General features: G+C 44.4%; 1 protein-coding gene and 1 pseudogene across 2 annotated transcripts in view; one reads left to right on the top strand and one right to left on the bottom strand.

Annotated features, from left to right (window-relative positions):
* The first annotated feature begins 227 nt into the window (after nt 1–227).
* Nucleotides 228–25,432, top strand: part of LOC147443777 (Pentapeptide repeat-containing protein) — a 38,226-nt gene continuing 13,021 nt past the window's right edge. Inside the window, exon 1 of one of the 2 annotated variants that reach the window (XM_086526565.1) lies at nt 228–480. In XM_086526565.1, coding sequence (XP_086382691.1) covers nt 297–480 — 184 coding nt within the window. In that variant the 5' untranslated portion in view covers nt 228–296. The remainder of the gene's footprint in view (nt 481–25,432) is intronic. The other variant, XM_086526564.1, reaches the window with a different exon arrangement.
* Nucleotides 8,129–9,289, bottom strand: LOC147443778 (uncharacterized; annotated as a pseudogene).

Raw genomic sequence — 25,432 nt, forward strand, 5'->3', positions numbered from 1 at the left:
TCTTCTCATCCTAAAAAATTGACATTGAGTTGCCTTCTGCAGGCCATTGTTAGCCCTCACCTTGTTTTTTGGCGATCTAAAAACACATCCATACCCGTATGTCGTAGGAGTTGAACCACATCGGGCGTGCTTAAAGCCCCTCGCCTTTATCGCTAGGCCAACTCCCCTTACCATTTCTTTGATCGAGTCAAGAATTTCCTCTTTAAACACGACTTTAAACTTTTAGTCTTAGGCCACGAACGGATAATGGACATCAAAGATTGTACACAACAGCAGTGATTAACCAACGTGGAGGTATGATGGCGGGTACCCTCCTGTCCTCGTCTCCGCTGCGAGTTGGGTCCTTGAACTGTGCTACGAGCCTCATCAGCAGCAACCTCAACGGTAGCTGTAGGAGCCCATTTTTGTGCTCCATCAGACGCGACTCTTGCACTCCGCCTCCTCCCTCCATCGCCAACTCTAGCGGAAAGCCTCTCCCAGGTTCTTTATTTTTCTTTTTGTGCTTTCCATTCTGTCCGCAAGTGAAACATGCTCACACAAGTGATATGTAATATGGCCTTGCATAAGTTGATCTTCCAGAAGCATGCACCACTTCAATGCTTACGTGATTCTAAAGGTTATCTTGTTTCGTCGACACTTTTGCTAAGGTCTCATTACATTCTTGATGTTCTCTGAGTGCCCTTATCAAAACTATGGTGAAGGAGCTGGAAATTGATGCCATACTCAGTAATCATTGTCATCTGTATTTCAACACTAGTCTTCAGTTTCATATGGTTTGGTTATTATAAGATATTACTCCATCGTGCAGTATGTCTAACATTTTGGACTCATCTAGTGAACCTAATGCTGTTCCAATAGATATAGATAAGAGTACGATAGTATGGATAGACGTGTAAATTCTATTATGTATTGCATACAATTGCAGAAGTGCTCCAAAAATTGAGTGAACCATTCATGCACATCCTTATTTTGTCCTGGAAAATTATGTTTCCATTTCCCTTTGTCTACCACAAGTAGCCAACTGAAAGAATAGACTTTTGACACTTCAATCCAACTGAACTGAAAGTTTGAGAGAGAGAGAGAGAGAGAGAGAGAGAGAGAGAGAGAGAGAGAGAGAGAATCCACACGAGACACGGAGTGGTGGAGTTCCACTCCCAGATGGCACTAGCCCCAAACCTTGGCACCCCTTTCGGTATTTTTTATATCGCTCAACAAGGTACAAGCTCTGGGAAGTGTGTTCTGCTTCTCCATGCGGTAGAATGCTAGAGAGAGAGAGCCCACACCATGTATTTATAGGCCCTTGGCCTCACCCAAAAGCAATTACATGAAAAGCGTTGCTTCTTAAAGCATGTGGTCTGAAATGTGGCGCCCATTGGGCTGTCCCTTGATTTGCGCTATCACATGAGCATCTCCACGGAAATTGAGTGTATGTGTGTCCTGCTTTATTTTAAGGTTTAGGCCCCTCGGCTGATGTTCTCCAAGTTGGTTGGGTAAGGATTAAAAATCCTAACCCCTTTTGTCCTTTAAGCCTCTCGGTCGGTTTCAGTAACTTGGTTAAGACTTCTCCTGCTCCTTGTGTTAGGATTTAGGCCCCTCGGCCTCACCGGTAAGTTGGTCAGCATCTTAGGGATTGCCGCATCTCTAGTTTGTGACATACCCCCCTCTTGATAATCCTTTTACAATTCCTTGTGCGGTTTCATCCGGGGATAGCTTAGGTTTAGCAGGTGTGCTAGCTTTACCCTTAGATTCATTTTGAGAGTTCTTTTCTGAAGGATTAGAGGAAGATTGGCTAGAAGAGTTACCGTTCTTACTGTTCTGTGGGTTCTGAGGAGTCTGATAGGTACTATGAGAAGACTTGTTCTCCTTAGGCTTTCCTTTGTTGTGCTTCATCTCCTGTGCGAGAGCAATCGCTACCACCTTGTTGAGATCGATTGGATCGAGTACTTCGACATCAAACTTGATATACTTGTCCAATCCATAAAGGAATGCCTCTTTGCGCTCATCATCCGATTTGCTAATTGGGTGCCAAGCCGCAAAACACAATTAGTGAAAGACATAACCGGCATACCATTTTGCTTGAGACCGTGCCAATCGTCTTTCAACCGTGCTAGGTACTCAGGTGGCATAAACCTCGCCTTGAGCTTGTCTTGGAAGTCGGCCCAATTGAAGGAAAGGGGCACGTCTTCTTCGGTTTCCTCTAGGTGCGCGGTCAACTGTGCCTCTTGCCATGCGTGATACCAATTAATGGCATCACCGGCAAGGTACATGGCTGCTGTTAAAACCTTGCTATTTCCTGTTTTCGTAGTTGTCGCAAAGTAAGCATTAAATTGATGCAACCAAGAGTGAACAATAGTAGCATTGATCTAACTGTCATTTTTACTGAACGTCAACTTCTCAGTGACGGGGTCGTTGGAGTCCGAATCTCTGCTTGTGCTACCCGATGGACTACCAACATCTTTGATCGGCTCGGTCGTCGAGGTGAGTACCTGTAGGACCAACTCTTGCATGCGGTGGTCTCTTTGCGCCTCACGCTCTAACTCCAAGGCCGCTTGTCTTTCTTCGGCCACCAAGCGCGCTTGCTCATGCTCACGATCCAAGGCTACCCTTCTGTCTGCGGCCGCCAAGCGCGCTCACTCGCGCTCACTCTCCAAGGCTAACCGTCTTTCTTCGTGCTCGCGATCCAATTTTCCCTTTCTTTCTTCGCGCTCTCGATCCAAGATTGCCTTTCTTTCCTTGGCCGCCAAGCGCGCTTGATCACGCTCGCGATCCAAGGTGGTGGGTTGCGCCTCTTGTTGTAGCATCATGTCCATCATCATTTTGACCAAAGCCTCCATAGGATTTGGTGCAACCCTTGGCGTAGATGGGGAAGGTGGAGGGTCAGAAAAACCTCCTGGTGGGAAAAATTCTTCTTCACCAACTCCATGCTCATCACCTTCACGCACAGTATCTGTTCCGCTTCGGGTGATGACCATACATTGAGATCTTGGGTACTTAAGTTCACGAGGAACTTGGTTCTTGTGGTTCTTGAGGTTCTTGAGTCTTTGAGTTCTTGAGGTTCTTGAGTTCTTTCTTTAACTTGCAATCTGTGTTTGAGAAGGCTTTTCTCTTACCCGAGCTTGACTCTTCCATGTGGGCGCACCCCTTGGCGGCCTTGCGCTCACACCAAAGTTGCTTTTTCCCACCTCACATCAATTGGCCGCCCGCTAAGTGTACGGTCCACTCTCAATGAGTGAAAAGAGGAACAAGGAGAGGCCGGACAAGCCCTTCTTTCTTGGGTTTCTTGTCACTCTTCAAAAACACGATTAGGAATCGACACGCCCAAGTGGACTTGGGTTACGTGCGACCGCAACAAGCAAAAATTTTCTTGTGGTTCTTTCCTTGAGTGATACAGAACATTGCCAAAGCTCTGATACCAGTGTTAGGTGCACGGAAGTGAGTGTTGAACTTTGCTCAAGATAAGTGCTTCGAACTGTGCTCAAGGGTTCCTTTTACTTACGGAAGGCTCTCGAAGGGAGAGCCTTCCGTTCCTTTAGTGAGAGAGTGTAAATGATCACAAACAAGTGAATGACACTGTGAATGAAGGTGTTGAGACTGAGAGAGAGAGAGAGAAGAATACGGCACTAGATGGTTGTCAAACCTCCTCCAAGGGCCCCCCTCTCTATGGCGATAGAGGTTTATGCTATTGATTGCACAAATCTGGTACAATGGTCTAGATGCAATGGACTTGCCGACGATGTCGACGACAATGAGATGGGTTGAAATCTGAAAACGCGGGGGGCTGAAATCTGCAAATCTGCTAACTGTTGAATTCTGACTATGTGTCGGTGAGGACGGCGATGGCGATGACGCGACGACGATGCGTTGAAGATGTAGATGCTGAAATCTGCGGACAACGGGCTGAAACTGAAAACACTGGTTGATCTGACAGTGCAGCGAGGATCTGTTGCGGGTAGGTGAGATCTGCAAGGCTAGGGGCTGATCTTGCGGTGTCTGAATGCTGAAAACTGAAAACACTGATGTTAGGAGCTGAATTGTCGCTGAGAATCCGCAAAACGCTGATGCTATCAGCAAGGTGCAAAAACGCCAGGGTTGATCTGGGATCTGCAAAACGCCAGGGCTGTTCTGGTACTGTTGGAAACGCTAGGCTGAACTGTAGTAAAAACGCTAGTCTTGATCTGCTGTTGGCTGGAAACGCTTGGCCTCCTGCCGGTCTCGCCGAGAAGGTGCACTATAAGTTGGACTTTTGTTGCCTCTTCTGCCAGAAAGTGCTAGCGCTAGGTTTCTTATATATCAACTTAGCAAAATTGCCCTACCTAGTTTCTCAACTTATTAATAATAAGTGAAAAATGGATAAAATAGGGAAAATGGGTTCTGTGCATTGTAAAATGCTCATGATGGGTACTGACTGTAATGCTGATGGTCATGCTGTGTGCAACCAGAGGATATGAAACTACTCCAAGTGCCTAGACATGCACGGCCTACGCACAGGCTCACAAAGGTGCCAGAACACTTCCTAAGTTGACCTGAACCCTAGACGTGAAGTAGCTTGTCCACATGCACATAGGGTTAGATGTGCACGTGACACTTTATGTAGATGATTTGCTGATCATTGGACCAAATGAGAGACATATTACTGAATTTAAGACTGATTTGAATGCTACTTTCAAGATGAAAGATTTGGGATTGTTGCATCATTACTTCGGTATACAAGTTAAGCGGTGTGATGGTGGTATTGCCTTGTGTCAGAAAAGTTACATAGAGACATTGCTATGTAAGTTTGGACTTGAGGATTGCAAACCTATCGCCACTCCCATGGAAACATGTTTGAAATTGAGTCTTCATGATGCTGGTGATCCTGCAGATGTCACTCTTTACCAAAATGCTATTAGATGCCTTATTTATGTATGCAACACGAGGCCAGATATTCAATTTGCAGTCTCTCAGGTCAGGAGATTTATGCATAGCCCAAGGTCTAAGCATTGGCAGACTGTCAAGAGGATTTTCCGCTACTTGAGTGGCACTTTACATCCAACGTAACTGAAACCGGCCCGTGGGGTGGCAGGCGTTGGCTTTCACCTGAAATTCTTTACTTTAGACACACACAGAGCACTTTGCAAAGGAACCTGTAACGGGGATCAACACCTAAGTACACACAGCTCGGAAGCTAGAATGCTCCGAGCAGACGCCGACAACTTGTAGGCCCCAAAATTGGCGCCCCTTTTGGTATTTCTTTATTCTTTAATAGAGGGAATAAAACCTGTGATCTCCTACGAGCTGCCCCGCACAATCTAGGCTAAGAAACACCTGTTCTGGCCCGATTTCGGCAGCATAATTGTATGTGGTAATTAGTGTGTGCTTATCATTAGTGTGCTTGGGGTTTCTAGTCTATGGTAAGTCGAACTTTGGTGGTCTTGATTTGTGTAGGAGATTAATTGATTAGTGATTAGAGTAGGTTTAGAGCTAGTCTTGCCATGGTTAATCTCTACTTGTATTGGAGAGGTGATCTCTTGAATCCTCTATCCTATTCATCCGATGCTCGTGCTTCCATGCCCTAGCCGGGTTGCCGGATCCACGGATTTGATAATTTTGTGTGGGTTGCGATTAGGTCGTGCTACAACACCTCCCTACATTTGGTGCCGTTGCCGGGGATCAATAACCTAAGCTAGTGACTTTAGGATATGTAGAATAGAGTAATTTCACTACTAATTTTGTTGGGTTTTGAGTGTGTGTAACTCAATTTTGGTTTGATTTGATGATGTTTGTGCAAGAAATTGATGCTAATGTTGAGTTATGAATACCCCAAACCCCCAATTCCACCCCAGATGACTTTCCCGACGCATACGGACACTTTGCAAAACCTGGCGAGAATCTGCAGCACGCTGAATTCTCTGTTTTCTGCCCCGAAAATGTGCCAGATCACCTACACGGCGATCCCCTCACATCCCCGAACCTCCTGGGGGTATTAGGGTCCGTTTAGGGCCGAAACCCTAAACCTGCAAAAATACACAGCAGGCTGTAATTCCTTGTTTTGGGCTCCGTTTCGCGTGCCGGTTGCATCTGTAGCAAGACCTCGAGCTCCCGTACCTGTAGGGCTACTTGCCCTTTGAATCGGACGAGATTTCTCACGTGAAACCTCTCCGAATTCACCTGTACCTGCGGAGGATTAGCCGCTAGCTAATCCAGTACCTGTGCAAGAGGCTCTTGCCTCGGCAATCGCGCATGAACCCACATAACTGTACATTGGTCAAATGAAAAACCCACTAGAGGGGCCAAACATATTGCTCATAGGGGAGAGAGAGCAGTGCGTAGCGTGCAGGGCATCACTTTTGGCACCGCACTGTACATAAGAGGGAAAGGAAGCAGTCCATAGCTCTTAACCTATGACCGAGAGCAAATGAGGCCTCTCCTAGTATGAAATTCAGCGCCTTTTTTTTGTAGGAGGAAAGTGCATGAAAAGTTGAGACACTTGGCGCATTTACAAGCCATTTCCCGTTTTGGGGTTGCCGCCTAAAAATCTCCCGATCGGTTGCCCGGTTGACTTCGCGGCAGAGTTGAAAAGTGTTCCCCTAGTCATACCGGAGGTAATGACGCGAACACATTTCGTGGCCCAAAATAGCAATTCCCTAAATTTTAGGAAATGATTCCGTTGGGCTCCCTGTGGTCATTTGACCATCTATCCTCATTGGGACAGCATCCAAAAGTGCAATGTGGCCCAACTGTCAGATACTTTCTGTTGGTAATCACACCTTGACTTTAGGCCTTTATTGAGTTCACTTCCTAGTATCCACCAACTTGCTAAGTGCGACGGGGGGACCTATATGATCCTGCTCTGACATCCTCTTACCATACGAATTCCAATGCCGACCACTGCCCATTTGCGGGTGAAACTACCGTTCACAGTGGCCATACAATGCCCGACCATTTGCTACTTCAAGAAGAGGGTCTCAAAAATAAAACAAAACCCATTGGAAAGAAACCAATAACTAGAGTTAGCAATTGCCACGTCCTTGTGACATAGTTAACAGTTGCCATGTCCCCGTGACAGTAACCGCGAAACGTTTCAAAGCCGAAACGTTTCACCCTGAAACGCGGCGTTTCACCACGAAACGTTTCAGTCTAAAATGAGAGCACAGTGAAACGTGAGACCGAACCGTGCGTTTAGCGACTTTGAAACTAAAACTATGGTAACTTGTTGTTAGTGAAACGGCTTGTGTTTCACTTGGTGAGCGAAACGTTTCACCTGTCCTGACTTGTCGAAACGCGTTTCATGGTGACATTGTAAATTACACCTTGGCTTGTTTTATCCCAAGGGGGGATCATTACCGCCACACTTACGTGCTTTTTCGGACTTAGATTGGGCGGACTCAGATTGGTCTGCTTGTTTTGACACGAGAATGTCCACAAGTAGTTTTTGTTTCATGCTTGGCAGCTCATGTATATCATGGTTAAGCAAGAAGCAACCTAGTGTGGCCACTTCTAGTTGTGAGGCTGAGTACAGGGCAATCTTCATAGCTATGGTTGAATGTGTATGGCTCAGACGCCTTATGGCTGATTTGGGTGTAAGGTGCAGCGGAAGTGAATGCTGAACTTTGCTCAAGATGAGTGCTCCGAACTGTGCTCAAGGGTTCCTTTTACTTACGGAAGGGAGAGCCTTCCCTTCCTTTAGTGAGAGAGTGCAAAGATCACAAAGAGTGAATGCTACTGTGAATGAAGGTGCTGAGACTGAGAGAGAGAGAGATATGATACCAAACGGTTCTCAAACCCTCCTCCAAGGGCCCCCCTTTCTATGACGAGAGAGGTCTATGCTATTGATTGCACAAATCTAGTACAATGGTCTAGATGCAATGGACTTGCCGACGAGGTCGACGACAATGATGACGGCGACAAGATGGGCTGAAATCTGAAAACGCTAGGGGCTGAAATCTGCAAATCTACTAACTGCTGAATTTTGACACTGTGTCGGTGCGGACGGCGATGGCGATGACGCGACGACGATGCGCTGAAAACGCAGATGCTGAAATCTGCGAACAGCGGGCTGAATCTGAAATCGTTGGCTGATCTGACCGTGCAGCGAGGAACTGTTGTGGGTAGGCGAGATTTGCAAGGCTAGGGCTTGATCTTGCGGAGTCTAAGTGCTGAAAACTGAAAACGCTGATGCTAGGGCTTGATCTGATGCCGACAAACTGTAAAACGCTGATGTTGATCTGCAAGTTGCAAAAACGCCAGGCTGTTCTGGGATCTGCAAACACACTAGGCACTCTGCAGCAAAAACGCAAAGGTTGATCTGCTGCAGAAAACGCTGGGCTGAAATTGCTCGTGAAAACGCCAGAAGGTCTATTGGCTGAAAATGCTAGGGAATTCTGTCGGTCTTGCTGAGAAGGTGCACTGCAAGTGTAGGAACTTCTGCTGTCTCTTTTGCTAGAAAGTGCTAACACTAGGTTTCGTTTATAGAGCTTAGCAAATTTGCCCTACCCAATTTCCTAACAAAGTCACTTATTAATAATAAGTGAAAAATCGATAAAATAGGGAAAATGGGTTCTGTGCACTGTAAAATGCTCATGATGGGTACTGATTGTAATGCTGATGATCATGCTGGGTGCAACCAGAGGGTATGCAACTAGTGCCTGGACATGCACGGCCTGCATAGAGGCTCACAAAGGTGCCAGAACACTTCCTAAGCTGACGTGAACCCTAGACCTGAAGTAGCTTGTCCACATGCGCATAGGGTTAGATGTGCACGTGACATCCCCTCCTTTTCAAAGTGAGGTATTGGTACTGAACTATATGGCGTCGAGGGAGAGTGCCAACAATGTCTGGAATCCTGGGAAGGACTATCGCCAGCCCACTCTGCTGCATGGGTCGTGGGATACTTGAACTTCATAAAGGTCTGGAATGCTTGCATCTTTCGGCTGCGCTGAAAGCGACACAAAGTGACCTGTGGCTGCTTCAATGTTCCAACTTCGGCTATGGACGTAGGTCCACCTTCATCAAGAACCTCCGAGGGGGAAAATTCCTGAAACCACTTCCAACACAAAATCATGAACATACCCATTCCATGTAGAGTGACTGGAAAAATAAGATACTTCTGAAAAGACTGCGCATGCAATGTAGATGAACAAAGTGACGGAGTGCCAAGCCGTTCACCAAACATACGCAAAAAATGGGGTCGAAACTTGATATTATGATCTAAATCTATCTACTGTGGCAAATCACAATGGAAATGCCGATGCTTGATGGTCAATCTTTCTTGTGCTCGTTCTGAGACTGTGTCATGCCAAGGAAGAGACATGGAATGTGAACTCCTTGAATGCAAACTTTTTTTCTTTCCGAGAGAAATCCGTATACATTTGTGCTCATCCATGAGTGAATCATGTGCATCGTACAATACGGCATGCCTGTGGAAAGGGAACACATAAAGACGGTGACAAACATACAAGAAACCGTCACGAATGAAACACTCGAACAATGCGTGCTGAGCCCTGACTAATCATGCAAACACACAATACTTTGTAACAGACTTGGACACTCCAAGGCAAGAATCAATCACGGCAACACCAAATAACCACTTCAAAACAATTCACAGTTCACAATAGATTTGCACTGGCCCGGCGGAGTTTCGTGCCTAGAGATATTGGCCCCAAAGACTGGTGCCCCTTTCGGTATTTCTTTATGTATTAATGAGTGTTCAAAGTACAAGAGTGGTTTGGGTCTCTCTCAGACTCTGCGTCCAGATGCTTTGCAGAGTAGGAGCCCAAACCACTTATTTAATGTTTACAAGGGATGCCAAAAGCAGAGCCCCAAAAGCTTAAAATAAAGCAGAGGTTCTTTTCTCTCTCACAAGCTCTCTTGAGCTTTAGAAAAGTAAAACAATGCAGTTCTCTCTCTCTCTCTCTCTCTCTCTCTCTCTCTCTCTCTCTCTCTCTCTCTCCCCTTGCAATTTGCGTGGAGAAAAAGCACCAGCCAAAAATCCCTCTCAAATTGCGTTGCTAGAAGCAGAAAGCACCTCCGCAAATTTCGGGATTTTGCCACGTCAGCATGCTTGCGCATTTCCGGGATTCAGCCCTTGCTGCCTTTTAGGGTTAGGGTTAGGTCAGGGCAGAATTTAGGGTTAGGGTTTCTGGCAGGTTTTAGGGTTTGCAGGTTTTAGGGTTAGGGTTAGAGTTTTTGGCAGATTTTAGGGTTTGCAGGTTTTAGGGTTTTCAGTAGCAGTCAAGGTTAGGGTTTCCCGCATGCTCTCAAGCAGACACGTCATCACTTTGTCCTGAGCGGTTCTGTGGACCTTGACTCGAGAGCCAAGATCTGTTCTGCGTGATTGATCGTATTTGCAATGAGGTTAGCTTCACTGGAAAAACCATCATCCTTGTGAACAATCACATCTTTATCATGCAAATCATCATCCTTGTGAATAATCACATCTGTATCATGCAAAGCATGTGTGTCGTGCTTTGGAGAAGAAAAGACTGAGAAAGTCTCCTTCTATTGTTTCTTTTCAATCTTCGCTTGCTCATTAGAAATGAGAGGTAAAGAATGAACAACTTCCTCACCACGAATGATGATGGGAGAGTCACTTTTGGCATTTAGAGTGAGAATATTGTCCGCCCAATCAATGAGAGGGTTATGCTCACGAAACCATCTAATGCCCAAAATCATATCACATCCTGAAAGAGGAGACACTACAAATTTTCTGCGGAAGGACGCTTGTTGTGAACAGTGAATAACACATCAAGGCACTCTCGTGTAATGAGAGAGTCCATACCGGGAGCGAAGCCCGACACCTCGAGAGGAGATGTCTTGCGAACCTCCAAGCGGGCTCTTTCGACAAGAGAGTCACCAATCACATTATGCATACTATCAGAATCAAACAAGACCACCATGTGTTGATCATTCAGATGACCATAACACTTCACGAGAGACTCATCAAGGAGAGGATCATAAGAAACTTGGGACACACGAGTGTTCTCACTTATGGCATTAACAGAGGATGCGGGGTCTGTGGGTTCTTTAGGTTCGTTAGATGGGTTCTTAGGAGATGTGCTCTTTATATGACCCTTGACGTGACATTGATAACAACGACCTTCCTTAAAATAAATGACTTGTTCTTCTGCCGTTATGTATCCTCCTATGATTCCTTTTTCATATGGGGTGAGCTTAGGTTTACCAAGTGTGTTAGCTTTAGCCTTAGATTCATTTTGTGAGTTCTATTCCGAAAGATTGGCTAGAAGAGTTACCGTTCTTACCGTTTTGTGGGTTTTGAGGAGTCTGAGAGGTACTGTGAGAAGCCTTGTTCTCCTTAGGCTTTCCTTTGTTGTGCTTCATCTCTTGTGCGAGAGCAATCACTACCGCCTTGTTGAGATCTATTGGATCGAGTACTTCGACATCTTACTTGATATACTCGTCCAATCCATAAAGGAATGCCTCTTTGCGCTCCGATTTGCGCAATTGGGTGCCGAGCTGCAAAACATGATTAGAGAAAGACATAACTGGCATATCATTTTGCTTGAGACTGCGCCAATCGTCCTTCAACTGTGCATAAACCGCGCCTTGAGCTTTTCTTGGAAATCGGCCCAATTGAAGGAAAGGGGCACGCCTTCTTCGGCTTCCTCAAGGTGCGCGGTCATCTGTGCCTCTTCCTCAAATATGTCACCATTCAAGAAAGCAGTAACAATGTCTGACTGATGTACATCACAACCAAAATGAGCTGTCAATGCACATAGAAAAGGCACAGTAGTCATATGACAAGTGGGAGCAAAAGTCTCTTCATAATCTATGCCTTTTTGTTGTGCATAACCCTTTGTAACAAGTCGAGCCTTATAGCGATCAATCTCACCATCCGGCTTGCGTTTCAACTTGTAAACCCACTTCGTACCAATGGCCTTTTTGCCAGGAGGCAAATCACATAAAGTCCATGTGTCATTTTCTATAAGTGCATCATATTCCGATTGCATAGTAGCCATCCAATTTTCTGAATTCTTTGCTTCATCAAAAGACAGAGGTTCCTCAACATCATGTAAGCTAGACACAACCAAAGCATAACCATCTGATGCATAAGATGCATGGACGAGTGTGACTAGACAAAGATGCATCCAATTTATTGTCACGCAATGTATGCACCAGCCATTTTGGCATACCTCTAGCCTGCTCATTTTCAGCCCTTTCCTCATCAAGTACATTTACATCTGCATCAATAATAGGTTGATCTATAACATTTTCAGAAACCCCCATAGGTTGTACATTTGCCTCATTGGAATTTAGATTCGAACTTCCACCACTGAAAAGAGGCAACAAAGTGTCATAAATGTCTAGTGAGCTTACATTACTGTCTCTAGTCATGATAGCAAGGGCTGAATAGAATCTTCCAAAACACAACATCCCTTGAAACCAGAATACGCTTTGTTTGTGAATGATACAACCTGTAACCTTTGCTTTCAACACTATAACCAACAAAAATACATTTGACAGCCTTATCATCCAATTTTTTGCGGTGTTTGTGGCACCAAAGCATATGCCAAACAGCGGCACACATGATGGCCTCAAGCCAAAAGAAATGCGGCAAAGCTTGACTTTTGACCATACATCGTGCCATTTCCGTAAGTGACTTGTTCTTCCTCTCAGCAACACCATTGTGCTGAGGCGTATAAGGCACTGTACTCATGAGACATATACTCCCCCCCTCAATCGGAATAGAGGGTGCCCATAGTACATTTCGAGACATTTTCAGCCATAGCTAGAAATTGATGGAAGCACATAAATACTTTGGACTTCGCTTTAAGTGGAAATACCCATGCATGCCTGGAGTAATCATCAATGAAAGTCACGTCATGCAGAGTGAACTTATACAGCCCACGGCATAGAATGCCAGAATCAACAATTTCATCATCGAAACTGAGATCATGTACTGTACATCTGTCATCCACAAATTCGCCTACAAGACAAAGTCTAGCAAGTCCAAATACAGACAAAAGATTCTTCTTGATCCCAGGTACATAAAGTGCATCAACAAGTTGTTGGAATTAGGGTTGCAAAGAAACGCACACAGCTTGGAGAAGACGAAGGAAGCTCAAGGCACACAATAGAGAGTGTGTTACTTAGTGTGCAATGGAAAGATAGATAGCCCTAGAGTGATAGGCGTATATACAATGCACGGGGGAAAAAAAACCTCCTAAAGAGGGAAAAAATACCATGGCGGTCCTAGTGTGTTCACACACATCACACCACATGTATATGGTAACAAACCCCCCTGAAGTGATGCGGTGAACGAGAGCTGGCACATGAGTAAAGGGAAGTGCCATGCCTTGAGGACATGATCAGTTCACAAAGGGGAGTAAGCCCAAAGCTTTGCGAAAAGCTTCGAGCTTCTCACGAGACAATGCCTTTGTGAAAAGATCTGCAAGGTTGTCTTGTGTTGGCACATAAGCCAAGCTGATCTCTCCTGCTGAGAGCCTGTCCCTGACATAGTGGTAATGCACCTCAATGTGCTTTGTGCGAGCATTAAAAACTGGGTTCCTCGCAACTGCCAATGTGCTCTGATTGTGAGTGTAGATAGTGTTGGCAGTGTCCTGTCCAACACCCAAATCAGCCATAAGGCGTTTGAGCCATACACACTCAACCGTAGCTGTGAAGATTGCCTTGTACTCAGTCCCACAACTCGAAGTGGCCACAGTAGGTTGCTTCTTGCTCAACCATGATATACATGAACTGCCAAGCATGAAACAAAAACCACTTGTGGACACTCCCGTGTCAAAACAACCAGCCCAATTTGAGTCTGAAAAAGCATGTAAGTATGGTGACAATGAACCCCTCTTTGGATAAAACAAGCCAAGATGTAAAATGCCACTATGGTAGCGGAAAATCCTCTTGACAGCCTGCCAATGCTTAGATCCTGGGCTATGCATAAATCTGCTGACCTGTGAGTCTGCAAACTGAATATGTGGCCTCGTGTTGCATACATAAATGAGGCAGCCAACAATAGTTTGGTAAAGAGTGACATCAGCAGATCACCAGCATCATGTAGACTCAACTTCAAACCTGTTTCCATGGGAGTGACAATATGTTTGCACTCCTCAAGTCCAAACTTACATAGCAATGTCTCTATGTAACTTTTCTGGCACAAGGCAATACCATCATCACACTGCTTAAACTGTATGCCCAAATAATGATGCAACAGCCCCAAATATTTCATCTTGAAAGTAGCATTCAAATCAGCCTTAAATTCAGTAATATGTCTCTCATTTGGTCCAGTGATCAACAGATCATTGACATAAAGAACCACAATGAGAAGCACATCACCCTCACGCTTTACATATGATGTGCTTTCTATTGGACTGTTTACGAAAGCCTCGTTTGACCAAATGAGTGTCAGCTTTCTCATACCAAGCACGAGGAGATTGCTTCAACCCATACAAAGCCTTGTTACATCTGCACACTTTGTCCTCTTGTCCTTTCTTGACAAAACCGTGAGGTTGCGTTACATAAACTTCTAAATATGTCACCATTTAAGAAAGCAGTAACAATGTCTGATTGATGTACATCCCAACCAAACTGAGCTGCCAATGCACATAGAAAACAAACAGTAGTCATACGACAAGTGGGAGCAAATGTCTTTTCATAATCTATGCCTTTTTGCTATGTATAACCCTTTGCAACAAGTCGAGCCTTATGGCGATCGATCTCACGATCCGGCTTGCGTTTCAACTTGTAAACCCACTTCGTATCAATGGCCTTTTTGCGAGGAGGCAAATCACATAAAGTCCATGTGCCATTTTCCATAAGTGCATCATATTCTGTCACAAGACGGGCACCACGTGCCAGTGGAAAAGAGCAGACAGGACAGACTTTTAGTACCTAAATAAAAACAGAACTGAAATAGAGAGAGACAACACGCGACACGGAGTGGCGGAATTCCACTCCAGAGAGTATTTGCCCCAAACCTTGGCGCCCCTTTGGGTATTTCTTTATATTGCATCAACACAATACAAGCCGATACTCCAGACTCTGCACCTTCGCCAAGAAGCATGCTAGAGAATGAGCCCTAACCTCATATTTAAAGGCCCTTGGCCTAAACAACAGTTTTTTCATGAAAAGCCTTTTAACTCAAAAGCATCTGGTGCAAAGGCAGTGCCAAAAAGTTGCCGGCGTAAATCACGGAAATCCGTACAGTTGCCACGTCATCAGCCAGCGCAAAACACGGGAATCCGTACAGCCTGCCACGTCATCATGCCAACGCAATTTTCGAAAATCTGCCACGTCATCAATATTTGTGTGTGTGCGGGTCTTGCTTTATTTTAATCCTTTATGTCACCTGGGGGTCCATCGGACGGGGTCCCCATAAGTTGGTAGGACTTCTTTTATTACTTGCTCTTCTTAGGGTTTAGGCCCCTCGGCCGGCATCTGTAAGTTGGCTCCCTTCTTTAGACTTTGACACGTCAGCAGTTTGTTACATATTCTGATTGCATGGCAGCTATCCAATTTTCTGAATTCTGTCCTTCATCAAAAGACAGAGGCTCCTCAACATCATGTAAGCTAGGCACAGCCAAAGCATAACAATGTGAGGCATAAGATGCATGGCAAGAGCTTGAACGAGTTGAACGAGTACGACTAGACAAAGGTGCATCCAATTTACTGTCAGGCAATGTATGCACCAGCCATTTTGGCATACCTCTAGCCTGCTCATTTTCAGCCCTTTCCTCATCAAGTACATCATGCACATCTGCATCAGTAATAGGCTGATCTGTAACATTTTCGGAAACCCCCATAGACTGTACATTTGTCTCATTGGAATTTACATTCGAACTTCCGCCATTGAAAAGAGGCAACAAAGTGTCATAAATGTCCTGCAAGCTTACATTACTGTCTCTAGTACATGACAGCAAGGGTTGAACAAAATCTTCCATAAACACTACATCCCGTGAAACCAGAATACTCTTTGTTTGCGGATGATACAACATGTAACCTTTGCTTTCAACACTATAATCAACAAAACTTTCTGCGCTGTGTTTGTGGCACCAAAGCATATGCCAAACAGCCAAAAACACGCATGTGCTCAATAGAAGATTTTCTATCATGCAATGCTTCATATGGAGTAATAGACTGCAAAGCTTTCGTAGGACACTTGTTAAGTACATAAGTGGCACACATGATGGCCTCAAGCCAAAAAGAATGCGGCAAAGCTCGACTTTTGACCATACATCGTGCCATTTCCGTAAGTGACCTGTTTTCCCTCTCAACAACACCATTTTGCTGAGGTGTATAAGGCACTGTACATTGGTGTTTTATTCCACGACTAGCCAGAAATGCATTAAATTCATGAGACATATTCTCCCCCCCTCGATCGAAACGGAGAGTGCCCATAGTACATTTGGATACATTTTCAACCATAGCCAGAAATTTTTTGAAGCACATAAAAACTTCGAACTTCGCTTTAAGTGGAAATACCCATGCATGCTTGGAGTAATCATCAATGAAAGTCACGAAGTACAGGTAATTGCCCAAGGACGGAGTTTGCATGGGCCCACAAACATCACTATGCACAAGCTGCAATCTGCATGTGGCCCTAACTGAACCATCCTTTGGAAACTTAGAACGCTGCATTTTACCCAAAATATAGCCTTCACAAACATGTTTGATAGGTGCTTCAAGAGGTGGCAAAGAAGCAACCATATCATATTTCTGCAAACGCAGCAAACTGACAAAATTCAGATGCCCAAAACGTGCGTGCCACAATTTTGCATCTGAAACAGCCCTTGGATCTGCAACTGCATTTGCAAAATTTTGTCCACACTTGTCATACAAAGTGAGCTTATACAGCCCACGGCACAAAAGGCCGATGCAACAATTTCATCACCAAAACTGAGATCATGAACTGTACGTCTGTCATCCACAAATTTGACTACAAGTCCAAGTCTAGCAAGTGCAGATACAGACAAAAGATTCTTCTTGATCCGAGGTACATAAAGTGCATCAACAAGTGTGAAAAAATTGCCATTTGTAGCAGTAAGCACAATCTTTCCAACTCCTTGAACAGGATAAGAGGCATTGTTGGCACAAGTGACTGAATTCCCATGAGAGACAGACTCGAGAGAGGTGAACAATTCACGAAGTGAGGTAATGTGCTTTGTAGCACCACTGTCGAAATACCACACATGTGAATCTGCAGCAACCGACATGCATGTATCATGGACAACAAGATTGTAAGTGCACTCTGCACTAAAAGCCCATTCTGCATCAACATCAACATCACAGTCTCCTTTCACAGAAGACTCAAGAATGGCTGCATTTGTAGTGGAACCAGCATTTGCAGTGGAACCACCCTCTTTCTTCTTAGCCTCTTTGGCCTTCAACTTAGGACACTGCTTGATCAAGTGATCATTAGCTTTACAATAATGGCAACACATCTTCTTTTTGCCCTTATCACCAGAATTTCTAGACGAATTGCTGCTAGCAGAAGCATTAGGAACAGAATTTTTGCCACTCGTAGCAGAACCATAAGAAGTGGCTGCATTGCTGTTACCACCCTTTCTATGAGAAGCAATAAAAGCCTGTTCAACTGCACGCTGCCTAGTCCTGTTTTTTCTGGAAAGTGACTCTTGCAACAACAATGTGCGTAATGCATCAAACTTGACAACTTCAGGATTTCTATAAGTCTCCAAGTACTAGCAAAAGTTTGGTAAGAATCTGGTAAGGCATCAAGAATAGTCTGCACAGGGAACTGTTTGAAATGACTTCACCTGCAGAAATAAGTTGCTCATTGATATCCTTGACACGTGCAAGGAAAGTGTCCATATCATCTTCCTGATGCATAATCTTCGATTCCAGCTCTTTACGCAGCAAAGCAATTTTAGCCTCATTGCGGCTTGCATAAAGATCTACTAGAATATCCTAAGCCTGTTTTGCAGATTTCGCTGAACGAATGTGAGGAGTAATGGTGCGCTTCACAGACAACGCAATCAATGCATGAGCGTGCGCATCCTTTACATCCCAACGAGCTTGTTCTGCCATAGGCAAAACAACTCTTATAGCAGCAATTCTTGTAGCAAGACGTGCAACATCCTCAACATCGCCTGCATCCTCAGAACCAGGACGTGCATCAATGCTATACACAATATTCCAGACGCCCTTTGACACAAGAACATGTTGCATCATGTAAGCCCACATAGGGTAATTGGTCCCATCCAATCTGTTCTCAGCAGCAAACATCTTGAACACATCTGTGTTGTTGTCAGCCATGGTAAATGCTGCATCTGATGTCAAAACTGCCCGAAAAGAGGAGAAACGAAGTGAGAACAACGCGTGCTATATAGCACAAACCGTAGAAGACGATAAGGGACTTGTTTTGCAGAAAACGGCACTGATAGAAATTCTGCACAAAATGACGAAATAGTGGAAACAGAGGTCGAAATGAGCCTGAATCAGAAATTTGAGCAGACTGAGCTCTTTGAGCTCACCCGAAATTTTTGTCGACCTGCGAACGGTTACCAAAGCTTACAGGAATCGAAGGAAGTGAGCAGGCGTGTGCTGGAGCTGCTGGCAACTAAGCCTGGGAGGATGCAACCTACTCTGATACCAATTGTTAGAATTAGGGGTGCAGGAAAACACACAGCTTGGAGAAGAGGAAGGAAGCTCAAGGCACACAACAGAGTGTATTACTCAGTGTGGAATGGAAAAATTGGAATGATCGGCGTATATACAATGCACGTGGGAAAAAACCTCCTTGTGAGGGAAAAAATGCCCCGGCGGTCCTAAGTGTGTTCACACACATCAGTACCACATGTATATGGTAACAGAGGCACTCATAGTAGGTGCATACCCTCTAATTGTACCGGATATCCATAACCCTTCACTACAAACTTTCCAAGGTTCAAAAAAATTTCTAGGTTCTTTTATCAATGCTACGTACTACATGAAAAGAAAAACGTGAAGTCAAGTATTTTAAATATAATACACGTATTTTACATATAATGAAAATTCCATCATATTATGTACTTTAAATATAAAACACGTATTTCAAATATTAAACACGTATTTCAAATATAATGAAAGGTCCATTGTCCTTGAAAGGTTTACGGCTGGGCATCATGGATGGAGGGAAATATGTAAAATAGCTAGGGTGCACAGAATAAGGTGCGGTGATGGGTTGGAATTTGGTGGTGGTAGTAAAAGTAGGCGCAGATGTACGAGGAATCCGGTAAGTAGGATGCTTGTTTGCCATAGTGCGAAACATACCTCCTATCAATGGAGTTTGTGGTAGAGGCTCTAGAGGAACTATTGGAGGAGAAATCGTTTAGAGTTCGAAAGTGTGTACTTTAATGTGCGAGGAATCCGGTAAGTAGGATGCTTGTTTGCCATAGTGCGAAACATACCTCCTATCAATGGAGTTTGTGGTGGAGGATCTAGAGGAACTGTTGGAGGGAGAAATTGTTTTGAGTTCAAAAGTGTGTAATATGGCATACGAGGACTCAAGGGCCTAGTAGAAATCAGGGAATAGGTAGAATAGGTGGAATAATTGGAATAGTAGCAAGAGTAGAATTATGTTGTTGAGAATTATCCAGTTGTCATGGTAAGATACATGCCAAGATATCATAGACTTTGAAAATCTACTCCTTCCACATGGTGTGCATACTGTTCTGAAGTGATAGCAAATTGTAATTCTAGCAGTTAATCCACTAAGTATCCCCAATTCAAAGAAGTTGTCCTGGGAATCTCAGATTTGAGAGGATTCTTGGAATTTTCAATGGTGTCTTTTGCTGAACTTAGATTAGGTGTTTCCTTCATTGTAGGTGATCGTTCTTCTTGTGAGAACAAGAGAAAGGTTGAACTCTGATACCATTGTAGCTGGTTGGCACCACGCAAAAACAGGAAATCTATGGTACAACTTGAAATAATTGAGAGAGATCAGAAATGATTTACACTCCTCACGTGAGCCGACAAGAAATGGGTGTAGTTCCTCTTTGTTAGGATTTTTAACCTACTTCCATCCTATGCCTATGTGAACTGTCCCTTATGGTGCTACTCTCACACACTCTAGTGGGAAGCAACCCTACACTTGGCATGACTACCTATGTGCCACCTACATGGCACTACCTCTCACCTAAAGCTGCCACCTCCTATGTAAGGTGCAGTTGAATGAATGTTGTATTTTCTCAAGATTAGTGATCTTTACTGCTCAAGGTTCCTTTTAGTTCTTAGGAAAAGAGAGAGCATTCCGTCTTATGGAGAGTGCTGTGATCACGAACAAAGTGAGTGGATATTGTGCGTGCAAGTGAATGAGACTGAGAGAAGGAGAGAGAAAAGATACGACACCGAGAGGTTGTAAAACCCTCCTCCGAAGGCCCCACTCTCGTCGGCGAGAGTGGTCTACTTGATTGCACAAAGGTGTACAATGCGTATGCCATGGACTGATGCAATGGGACTATGCCGATGACGACGACGACTTGGTGGCTGAAAATTGGGATCTTCTATCTGCTGATTTTCATGGACTGTTTCCGGGCTGAAATGGGCTGTTCCTACTGCTGGGTTAAGGCTGAAAATAACTGTCTTTGTTGGGACTGAACTGATGATGAAAAACGCTGGTCTTCCTTCTCATCAGGCTGCGTTTTTGGAGAGGAATGCTTGGCTGAAAAACGCTGTGACAGCAGATGTTTCTTTGCTGAAAATTGCAGCTCTTCAAGCGTTAGTAACTTCTTACCCGACCTTAGATAATCTGCTGCAATTTGCTGATGAAATCGCTGAACTTGCTGAGGTTTAAAGGCTGAACTCTTTGCAGCGTTTTGGGGCTGAAAACGCCAATGATCTGCAACTGAATGCTAGCGTTAGTGAAATCCTAGTGCTGCTGCCAATGGGTAGTGAAAACACCCGGCATGAAGGGACATGGGGTGGCGATGGCTGGGCTAGAAAATGCCAATGGAAGGGGATCACTGTGGCGATGGCTGAAAACGCTAGTGGAAGGGGAGTGGCCTCGCCAAGGTTGGAGAGGGTCTTGCTGAGAGAGGGTTGGACACCTGTTGCTTGGGGAAGCCTGCTGTGCCTTTGCTCATTTGCCAATTTGTGCTAACTTGGGTTTGCTTATATATTAACTTACCCAATTTGCCCTACTGAGTACCCAACTTAAGTCACTTAATAAATAAGTGAAAAATGTCAAAAATAGGAAAAAATGGGATAAAGTCATCTGAAAAATCCCCAAACTGACTCTGATGGAAATGCTTATGCTTATGTAGGGTGCAACCAGAGGATATGCATCTACACTGAGTGACTGGGCATGCACGGTCTATGAATAGCGGTCTATGAATAGACTCACAAAAGTGCCAGATCACTTCTAATCTAACTTGACTGGACTTGACGGAAACCCTCCTATGGTGTAGCTTGTCCACGGACACATAGGGTTGGGATGTGTCACGTGACATCCCATCCTTTTTAAAGTGAGGTACTGGTACCGAGCTGCATGGCTTCCTTGTAGTCTGCCAACAACTCTGGATAATCCTTGAAGAACTCTTTGTCTACCCACACCGCTTCATGGGTTCGTCGATCTTTGAACTTCAAAAAATACTGTCGTACTTGTTTCTTTGAACCATGGCGAAACTGATGCAACAAGACTTGCTCCGGCTCCATGACTTCAGCTTCATCGATGATCTCTGGTTCTTCTTGTTCCGAAACGTCCTTTGGAGGTGTTCCCTGAAAACACTTTCAACCAAGAAACATGCAAAACGTTGTGCATAGACCATGAGTTAGGCAATTGCAATTTCACTGAAACCTCATTAATCTTTTTGATGATTGGAAAAGGACCATACATACGAAAAGATAACTTAGGACATTTCTTTCCAACTTGCTTAAGGCGCTGTTTCATAATTCGTAGATACACCCAATCTCCTTCCTTGATCGAGACCTCCTGACGATGCTTGTTAGCTTGTCGAGAATAAGATTCCTGAGCCTTGCTTAGCCGAAGCTTCACACTCTTAGAAATCTCATTCAATGACTGACTCTCAGCATTGGCATCAGGCATTTGACTGACCGATCGAGTCAACAATGACTGGAATCGGCGGCCAAAAGTTGCCTCATACGGAGTTCGACCAATAGCAGAAGAGAAGGAATCATTGAGAATAGCTTGAACCAATGGGAGATAGAGCTCCCATTGAGACTGTTGATCATGAACATAAGACTTCAACACATCAAAAGCCAACTGATTATAAATTTCCGTTTGACCATATGATTGTGGATGAAAAGCGGATGAAAAATTCAACTTTGTGCCAAAATTTTCAAAGAGTGCACGCCAAAAGTTGGACGTAAACTTAACATCCCTATCTGAAACAATGAACTTTGGCAAACCACAGAGGGGGTATCAATGCTTTATGAACAATCGTGCAACATCCTGTGCAGTAACTGTGGCCTTACAAGGAATCAACATGCAGAATTTGCTGAAACGATCAACAATAGTTAAACATTGAGTGTTCCTTGAATGCTGACTTGGTGATAAGTTAGTCACAAAATCCATAGAGATATCCTGAAAAGGTCCCTCGGGAATAGGCAGCGGAAGCAAGAGGTCTTGCTGCTTACCTCGAGGAGCTTTTACTTTTTGACATATAGTGCAATGTATGACATAACTAAACACATCTTTTCGCATTTTAGGCCAATAGAAAAATCGTTCAATCTTTTCCAATGTGGTGTTCATACCCCTGTGCCCACCCGTGAGAGAGTCATGTGCATCATGCAATATGGCTGGCCTGAGAGAGGGCAGCACACATAGACGTTGACGGAAAAATAACAATCTATCACGAATGAGATAGTTGCTGGGCCCTTGGGAAGCAAGAGCCTGCAACCAATACATGCATATTGATTCTTCATGCTGTCAAAAGACTCACTCTGTATAGAAAATGTGGTTCTCGACTCAAGAGCCAAAATCTGTCCTTTGCGACTGAACGCATCTGCAACAGGGTTAGCTTTTCCAAGCACATACTCAATCAAACCTCCAAATTGCTCAAAAAATTGTGACCACCGCGCTTGGCGATCACTCCAATGTGCACTAGGCATAGACTGTAGCCACTTGAGGGCTTGATGATCTGTGCGCACTGTAAACTCTCTACCATACAAAAAATGCTTCCAATGCTTAAGAGAGTGAATGATAGACAAAAGTTCTTTATCAGAAACTGAATAATTCTTTTCCGTGCTAGTGAGCTTCCGGCTAAGGAAAGCTACAGGACGACCATGCTGCTGGAGCACAGCGCCTATGGCGACATTGCTCGCATCCGTCCATACCTCAAAGGGATCATCCCAAGAAGCAAGGATAAGACACGGAGCTTCCGTCACCGCAACCTTGAGAGCTGCGAAAGCCTCAATGGCTGCCTCGGGCAAGTCTACGTGCTGACGACGAGTCTTTACCCCTTTCAAAACATCAGTCATAGGTGCAGCAATGTGTGCAAAATTCTCTATGTAAATGCTTGACATAAACCAAGAAAAGAACGCACATTATATGCAGTTTTGGGCAAGTCCCAATTACGAACCTGTTCCACCTTTGTGGGGTCTAGCTTGACGCTTTCTGCAGAAATGATATAACCCAGATAAGTGACTTCAATAAGAAAAAATTCAGACTTCTTAGCTGCAATGTAGAACTGACACTCATCCAAACAAGTTAGTACCCTTTCAACATCTCTTTCATGTTGTTTCCACGATGCAGAAAAAATGAGAATATCATCTAAAAAGATGAACACACATACACCTACCATGTCGCCGAAACGACCTACCATGAGACGATTGAATGTACCACGGCTCCTGTCAATCCAAAAGGCATAACAATATACTCCCATTGTCCTCGCTTGGTGCGAAAGGTGGTCTTGAAAATGTCGCCTTTGAATACCCGTACCTGACGGTATCCACTTTTGAGATCGACCTTGCTGAAAACCTTTGCCCCATTGAGCCTATCGAGGATATGCGAGGCATCGGAAACTTGTTCTTGACGGTCATCTTGTTTAATACCCTGTAATCAACACACAAACGAGACGAACCATCCTTCTTGCGAACGAACAAAATAGGGGTAGCAAAAGGACTTACACTAGGACGTATGAATCCTCTAGCCACCAACTCCGTGAGTTGTCGCTCTAACTCTTCCTCCTGTGACTTGTTCAAACGGTAGGGAGCCTTACTGATAGGCTGCGCTCCCTCCATAAGCTTGATGCGATGGTCCTTCGGCCGCTCTGGTGGGAGACGAGGGGGCAGATCATCCTGCAAAAAGAGATGTTTAAACTTCGTAAACAACTCCGAATACTTACCTGGAGCCTGAATGCTCTGGGAAACTGGGGCAGCATAGATGAATGCCACTTGTGCTCCTCGTCGTAATTCACGCTTTACCTGTACATGCGAGATGAGAGGCAAAGAATGCAAGCCCTCCTCAGCACGAATGATGAGGGGGGAATCAGATTTGGCATGTAAAATGAGAGTGTTAGCTTCAAAATCAATGAGAGCGTCGAGTTCACGAAACCATTTTATGCCCAAAATCATATCATATCACATCCTGAGAGAGGAGACACAAAAAATTTCCTACGAAAAGAAGCTTGTTGAACGGTAAACATCACATCAAGGAACTCCTTCGTGATGAGAGAGTCCATACCAGGAGTGAAACCAGAAACCTCGAGAGGAGATTTCTGACTAACCTCTAGGCGGGCTCTCTCAACAAGAGGGAGACTAATCACATCATGCATACTGCCTGGATCAAACAATATGATAAAACGCTGTCCTTTTACATGACCATAACACTTCAAGAGAGATTCATCATTGTGTGTGTCAGAGTCAGGAGAAGATGCAGGTTGTGTTGTGACAAAGTTTGTGGTAGTTGTGGGTGCCTTTGGTTCTTTAGGTGGGACTGTCTTAGGACAGGCCTTCTTAATGTGACCCTTGACATGACATTGAAAACATCGACCTTCTTTAGCATAAATCACTTGTTCTTCCGCCGTGATGTATCCTCCTATAATTCCTTGAGAAGCTTTTTCATCAGGGGTTAGCTTAGGTTTTGCAGGTGCTTTAGCTTTACCTTTAGATTCATTATTAGAGTTCTTTTCCGAGGAATTAGAAGAAGAAGGGCTAGAAGAATAACCATTCTTACCATTTTTTAGTCGTATAGCGGACATGCAGACCTCACATTGTGAAGTTTTCGTCCGAGTTACGACCAGTTGATATTGTGCTAATTCTTTCTATCTTTTGTGGTGCGTATGCCCTATCAACTACCTTTTCTTTTGTGCTAATTTTTCCAATTTAACGCTTCTCTTAGTGCTAGGCTTCATTATGGCTGAGTCCGCCCTTGATCTCTAGAGTCATGACAGAAACTCAGCACTCTGAACTTTGTGTTGATGTATGCTCATGTGTGTGTGCGTGTGGTGTGCGTTGTGTTTGGGAGCATATGTTTGTACCTAGTTCTACACCCACTATTGGGCACTGACGACGTTAGTGGGGATGT

The sequence above is a fragment of the Adiantum capillus-veneris genome, chromosome 13 (assembly GCF_014529385.1).
Source record: "Adiantum capillus-veneris isolate H3 chromosome 13, ASM1452938v2, whole genome shotgun sequence".
NCBI lineage: Eukaryota > Viridiplantae > Streptophyta > Polypodiopsida > Polypodiales > Pteridaceae > Adiantum > Adiantum capillus-veneris.